Source organism: Anser anser, assembly GCF_964211835.1.
Source record: "Anser anser genome assembly, chromosome: 1".
Lineage (NCBI taxonomy): Eukaryota > Metazoa > Chordata > Aves > Anseriformes > Anatidae > Anser > Anser anser.
This window is the reverse complement of record NC_139720.1, coordinates 170,177,100-170,184,597: the sequence shown is the minus strand read 5'-3', so window position 1 is coordinate 170,184,597 and position 7,498 is coordinate 170,177,100. Positions and strand designations below refer to the sequence as shown.

General features: G+C 32.4%; 1 protein-coding gene across 12 annotated transcripts in view; it reads right to left on the bottom strand.

The window, feature by feature from the left end:
• DACH1 (dachshund family transcription factor 1) overlaps positions 1-7,498 on the bottom strand; it is a 384,976-nt gene that overhangs the window by 181,394 nt on the left and 196,084 nt on the right. For 11 of the 12 annotated variants that reach the window (XM_083842839.1, XM_083842837.1, XM_083842836.1 and 8 more), the window contains exon 3: positions 7,336-7,497. The exons of the other annotated variant lie outside the window; for it this stretch is intronic. In XM_083842839.1, the coding sequence (XP_083698965.1) occupies positions 7,336-7,497 (162 nt within the window). The remainder of the gene's footprint in view (positions 1-7,335; position 7,498) is intronic. 12 annotated transcript variants of the gene reach the window in all.

Below are 7,498 nucleotides of genomic sequence, written 5' to 3'. Positions count from 1 at the left end.
GTTTTGATGTATAATGTAGCATATTTACATGTCTATAAGGAGGATTAATACTTTTATGAAAACTCATGTTAGAGATGTTAATTAAAATATTTTTGCTGTATGATGTAGCATATTTACATGTTTATAACACAGGAAAGATGCATACTTTCATGATAATTCAATTCAAGAATAATTCAAGAGATATGTTAATTTGTCACATATTCCAGAACAGACATTAGTTTTTGAAATTGGGATAATAATTAAAAAGTTTAAAGTTTTCTCCTTAAAATGTAGCTTCTAGTTAATATTCATGAAAGATGATCCTATAGACTATCATAACTACTTAGCAAAATACAGCGTGTATTAAGATTACATTTCTTAATATAGCACCTTCACAGTATCATGTTTAAGTATATTTACTGACGATAAATAATGATGAAACAAAACTGAATAAAAGCTTAGTAAATTCATTATTTCCACACAAGACACTATCAAAAGGAAAATGGCCATAAGAATAAAGCATGTATATAAAAAAAAAAATCAAATAGAAAATTAAATTATCCAACTTTTTATCCAATTAGGATTATCTTTCATAGAACAGGAAATAAAGTAAATGTGACTGAGCACCATAAATAGCTTTTTTTTTTTTTTAACCTTACTGACGAGATAGACTTAATCATTTAGATTTTTCCATGAACTTCGTACAGCTTCATAGCAGACCCAAAGCACAAATGTCATGCACTAAGCTTTTACTTCTGTGGTTTTAGAAGTCTGCTCTCCCAGTAGGTCTTGCATAGATAAAAATCACTCTTTTTAGAAGTGATATGCTTGTACAATCAGAACAAACTTGAAAGTATATTTCTGAATAGTTTTTGTGTGTGAATACCTAAATTCACCTGAGATTTCTGTTGAGTAGGGTTTTTTTCTTTTTCATTTTGCCTTGTCTTAGGTCCTATTTTGTCATTACTGTACCACTGTCTTGCAAAGGACCTGTTAACTCATTCAAATCTTATTCCAAAATATCTTAATCATATGCACTTTGTGATTCATTCATTCCTTACATAACTACAACTCAGTAGATGCAAGACTAAGCACTTTTAATGTACAGACTAGTTTATCTGATCTCATGTTTGCCATCTACTTTAGGATGAGATGGATCACCCCTACAACTACTTATTTTTGTCTGTTGAGTCTAAGGGGAATCTCAGGTAACTAAGATGCAAATGTATACATTTGTTTAAATGAATCCCACAGTGAACATTTAATCTAGATGAGAGACTCATCGTTAAAACCTATCTGACTGTTCAACAGGAAATATTGAATCTTTGCTAATAATTCTGTTAATTTACTAACTGGTGTTCAGATCATAACATCCAATTCATTGCCTTGTTTAGCAAATTTAACAATCACAATTAAAGGCTAGGGAAGCAGATCCTGCAAAATTATGAACTCCATTTACATTCTCACTTGCCAGACCAGCATTATATCTTAGCCATGAAATTCAAGACTTTTTCGCATGGTATCATGAAGATAAGTAAAATTCCAAAACAAAGTTTAGTGACTTGACTATAGCTAAACATCTGTTTTTACCAAAGTTTTATGAAGACATTCCTTTAGCATGAAAAGCAATGTGTTCAACATACCATATTTGTCCTTAAGGCTGTATAATTATTCCTTGGCTAGCACCTAGACAATACTTTTCATCCAAAGATCTCAGAGTTTACAGAAGTAGATAAATGTTACTGACAAGCATTTGTCTTATATCCCATGTTGTCAGTTACAACTATAGTCTTGTCTTTAAATGAACTATGTCATATACTAAACACTGTAATACTGGAAATCATATTTTCAGTCTGAAGTTTATTTTATTTTCATTTTTGCAACAGAGTATTTTTAGAAAAGGAGGACATCCATCCAACTAGTGTATGTGAATACATGATCAGTTTATGCTAACAGAAAAATACATTAATAAATGCACTGAAGTATAAAAACAAAATAAAATCAGTGTTCAATCTGTTAAACAATAGAAAAATTCTTATGAACTAGTGATACTGTCATTGAACTGGAGAGAATTTTAGAACAAGCTTGCTCTGGCTTTTTCACCCTATGATTTGGAATCTGCTCACAGTACTGCCAGCTTAACCAAAAAGGATTAACTCTCATATCCAACTGAGAACACAGATAATTCTCAGTAATTGGTAAAAAATGAAGATGAATGGGACTGAGAGATAAGGAGCAATTAGCTCATCAGCAGTTACAGCTGTGCACTCAATCCGGATCCATCTCTTGAGTCTCGGCCCCTTTTAAAGAACCCAGGACACCCCCTCCCCAAAAATTGCTGTACCTGCCCATTATTTCTCTCTCTTCCATTTTATTTCTGTGCTGTACAAAGACACCTGTCATAGCATTCTGTGTAAATTACTACCTCTCGCAGGACCTGTATCTGCAGCCAACCTTCTTTTTACATTAAAAAAAAAAAAAAAAAGAGGGGGGGGCGGAATACGGAAACTAAATGACTACTGTAGACACTCTTAAGTTCCCTGTCAATCGTTTCATTATAGCAGCATCATCTGTTTGAAAATATAAGCAATTCCCTCATCTAATTATAGGGAGGATTTGAGGTTCATTAACATTGCCAAGGCAGAGAATCAGATGTGCAACTGCAGAGCTGTGCTCAGTGGCCTGCATTCTCTGTTTCCTTTTATTTGCTTTTTCAAGGTCTCCAAGACTTTTTCCTGAAACCATAAAAGTAATTCTTTCCTTCAAAATAGACAAGTGTGTTTAGAAAAAGGAAATGACTGCATGTTGTACTGTTCTATTATTGGGCAAGGTCACTAGAGAAAAATAATTTAACCTAAATCATTTTATCTCTGATTCTGGATTTTAAAAAAAAAAAAAAAAAAAAGAATGCAAGCAACCATCATTATTTTTGAACAACACAATGCAGGAAATCTTAGATTTGTCTCATAATTTTATATATTGCAAGGCAATGTAGATGAATAGAAAACCCAACCTGCCAATAAAACTTCTTAATTTTCAACACATTTTGTGGTTGTTTATGGATTAACATGCTAGCCAAGTGTAAGATATTGCCTTGTACTTCCTAACTGTGTTTAGAAACCAAGAACACCAAAGTCTTCATAATTGCTTCACTTCCTTGAAGAAATAATAGCATTTTTTTGTATGAATGTAATTTAAACAATGACATTTTCTTGGGACATCTGTTTTGAGATCACATTTTGAATAGATATGAACTCATTTCCTACTAAGCAAATAATTTACTATTGTTGATAGTTGTTTACGAGTTTTATGAGTCAGATTTCAGCAAGTGGCAAAGGTCTTTACAAATCCTTTGAGTATTCTCTAAACTGTATGCATAGTTTATTCATTATATAAAATGTTTGGGAAGCAAAAGTATAGGGACTGTTCTTTACTTCCTACCAAGTTATAGATAGCAAAGCCTAGCTCACAGAAGTATCTTTAAACACATTTACTTTTAAAGGCTTCTATCATTTGTTGCTGCAGATTAATGAAGTATGATAGAAAGGTAGTAAGTACTTAACAGCAATGAAATAATTGAGGTGCTCTACCTATCCATAACTTCAGAGTATCAGGCAGTAAATATGTGACTGATCCTAATAACATCATAAGATGTTGATACGACAAAGAGCAGAACCTCTTCAATGAAATTTAATGTTTGACCTTGTCACTCTCTTTCCTTTAACTCTGCAATTAAAACAAAAACAAAAACACGGCATGATCTTAGAGACAATGCATTTTGTTTGCTGCCATATGGAATTCAGTTTTTTAAATGAGAAAACAGTAATTTATCTGTCCTGAATGTTGTATATAGAATTGCCACTAAAAAAAAAAAAAAAGGACATTTTTCCTTCTTATCTGCAATGTAGCTCATATCAGCCAAGCTGTCACAAGACAGTACTTGATATAAACAAGAGATTGCAAAGACATCGCAGTAATCAATATTAGGATGGCTACAGTATGGAAGCCCCAACCACTGCATATCATTTGTCTCAGCATCTATTTCTATGACCAAATGAAGCATTAATTCAAATCATAAATCTATGGTGATTTAAATCTGGGAATGAGCACCTGCCTGCTTTAATGATTTATTTTGTACATTTCAGTAAGCAGGAGATTTGTCCATATGAACTGACAGGTCACCTTCAGATGCCAGTAGCAGGCTGTTTATCACCATGCAGACTAGCATCTCATCTTAGCAAGTAAATATTAAACTAAAAGAATCCAATTGATTGTGGATGGGGGAGAAAGGCGTTGCAGCCATATATTTTACTCAGTGTGCTAATACCTCACTCCAATTCCTCTGTAATTTATTTTTTCTTTTTCTTTCTTTCTTTCTTTCTTTCTTTTTCTTTCTTTCTCTCTCTCTCTCTCTCTCTCTCTCTCTCTCTCTCTCTTTCTCTCTTTCTCTTTTCTCCTTCTGAAATGATAATGCTGGTGGGAGGATGCAAGCTCAAGGTTACCATGCAAAACTGAGAGATATAAAATAATTACTTATTAGTATCATTGACTTCCTTCAACTCCCTTCACTCACTAACCTTTTGGTCATTGCTTCAAAGGACCAAGTTAATAAATTTGTGTAGTGCTCTGTATAATTATACAATGTTCATCTACATAAATGACTTCTGTAAGTCACATTAAACATCTGATTAAAACTAAAAAGCAAGACAATTCAGAAGTAAACCTGACAATATAAGGAGCTTATATTTTATTTTTCTTCCTTAACATAGACATTAAAAAAGCCCAAGAATAAGGTACGCTCAACCCATGTACATTACCGTACCATAGCGCCTGTTACATGTGGGCTAACATGTAGATAAAGCTCTTAGACTGTTTTTTATTTGTTTGTTTTTCTCCAGTTTGGTTAGACACATAACATAATTTAAAATATAAACAAAAATCAGATTATTTTCTTCTGTTTTGTCCCTTCCTCCTGTCAACATTCATCATTTTAATGTTCTAAATTCATGCTTAACAGGCCATAGGTAAAATTGTTAATGATATATGGTCTTAATAATATTTATTTGGAAAAAAAAATTGGAAAAAAAAAGAAAAATAACCCCACAAAACAAACAAAAACAAAAAAATGAAACAACAACAAGAAAACATGCACATACCTATTACCAAACAACATTTTTGAAATATGGTTTTTGTCAGGATAATACAATATGCTGGTTTTCAGCAATGCAATTGACAAATAGAGAGTTAATTCTTAGTGAATCTAATAATACACTGGTATGATTATTACTAGCAACCACTTCTCTGATTAGGCATAGGCATAAATGACGCTGGACACTATATAGGACCCACTATAAAAGAAACAAATAAATGAAAGTAATTTTTGAGAAAACTTCCATAGAAAAAGTATAATTCAAAGCTGTGAACAAACAAGCAGACTGTATTTCCAGAGACATTTCTCATAGAATAAAAACAACTGAGGCCATTATTTTTTTCTGAACAAAATGAACTCAATTCAGTTAAACTGGGAAAACAACTGAAGTTAACAATTAAGTTAAGGTGCTGAGAGGAAATTTTGACGATAAATAATGTTACTTTACTCTACTAAAATAGCTTGAATATATCTTCTCAATCAGGCAAAATGATTAAACTGTGTATGAGCAGATTAACCATATAAATTTTGTCTCAAACAATTATTTTAAGATGGATTTCAGATGAAATTCAGCTATTCCTTCCACAAATCCTGCAAATACTTCATGTGGTCTACATGTTGATTATTTGTTAACTTTTCCATTTCCATAGATATACAAGTAGTTTGTCAGAACAGCCAATAAGAATATTAGTTCTCTAATTCAATATGTGAACACTTTGTTTCACATAATGCATGCACTATGCATGCACCTAAATTAGATTTGAGTTCAGACTCCTCATCCTCATATTTTGTATTTACATTTTTTTTTGTATTTATACTTTTTTTTTCTTTGTATTTACACTTTAATACTTCACTCTTTTTTCAGCATCTTAGGGGCCACCTTGTCCTTCCATTTTACTTGTACCTATCATCTCTTCCACTCAGATTTCAAAGACACCTCCTCTTTACCCACTGTTGTCCTCACAATTTTTCCACTAATATTCTACTGAATGCATGTGTTGGTATTCAAGTACTATCACAATAACTTAAGACAGTTTTCTTTACAAAAGCATTTTTTAAAAAGCTTTTAAGAAAAACAAAAAATCGGATTGTCACCTTATGCAGTTATGGATACATGTTGTTGTTATTTAAAATAATGTGTCTAGATGAACTGGTTCTTTGAACTGTAGTCCATATTACTTATAAATAACAGCCTACCGATGCTCCCAGATGCTCCTAGAGCTGTGGTTCACAAACATATTTATTTATGTTAAGGCTAGTACATAACTATTTAAGACTCATTTCAAATACATTTACAATATGAAAAATTAAACATAAATAAAGAGCCCAAAATAAAAACAAAAATCCTTATCTTATGCCATTTTATTCCAACAAACACCAATTTTGTCTGCAGTTTTCTGAACATACCTCTTTGTCATTGAATTTCTGTTGCTGAGTTAATACTGTCTCAACATGATAAAAGGAAGCAATACAATGAAATGGCATAACAAAACATTTTACAGCAGACACACACAGATGATTAAAGATTTAATCAACAACAACAAAAAGTTACTCTAGCTTTGAAGTATGCTTTAGCAAAACAAATCATCCAAACAAATGAATAAAGTATACCAAAACAATTCTGTTTGAGAAAGAACATGAGTTGCTGATGGTTGCTTAAGAAATGGAAAAATCTGTTAACTACATTTAAAGAATGTGTTTATTAAAATAAAATATGACAGGAACTGCAGAGCATGGCAATAATTTATTGTGTATGTATGTTTTCCTTTTGTCACAGGGCACATGAAAGTATGAACTATTTTCATTTCGAGCTTGTTTTCTGAATTACCTGAAGTCGATACCCAGCACACTGAGCAGCAGACATTGTTAAATTTCACTTTGACACCATCATCTGTCACCCCACCTGTACTTTGAAAAATGAACTCTAAGCAATCAAACCACTTTCTTTCATGGAAAATATTAACTGGAGTCTGCAAAAGTAACCTGCAAAGGAAATAATGTTTTTTTTTTTTTTGTAATAGTAACACTTAATGCTGGTGTAAAGGTCATACACAAAACAAAACTAAAAACAGTAAGAAAAGGAAAACAAATATGCAACATTTTACATCAAATCAAAAACTTCAGAAGGAAGTCTAGAAGAATCACCATTTTAATAAAACACCATCAGAGTGTTACAGACATTGTATAATGATGTGTCTGAAACTTACCGACACTTGAATTCAGATCTCCATTTTCAGAGTCTGCTCCATGCTGGTTGTTATTTGCATGATAGTTGGACATAGCTTCCAATTTAATTTTTTTCACTTTCATTGCTTCTGCTATGGCAGCATTGGTGGCAGCTGCTGCTGCTGCAGCTGCTGCTGTCAGGCC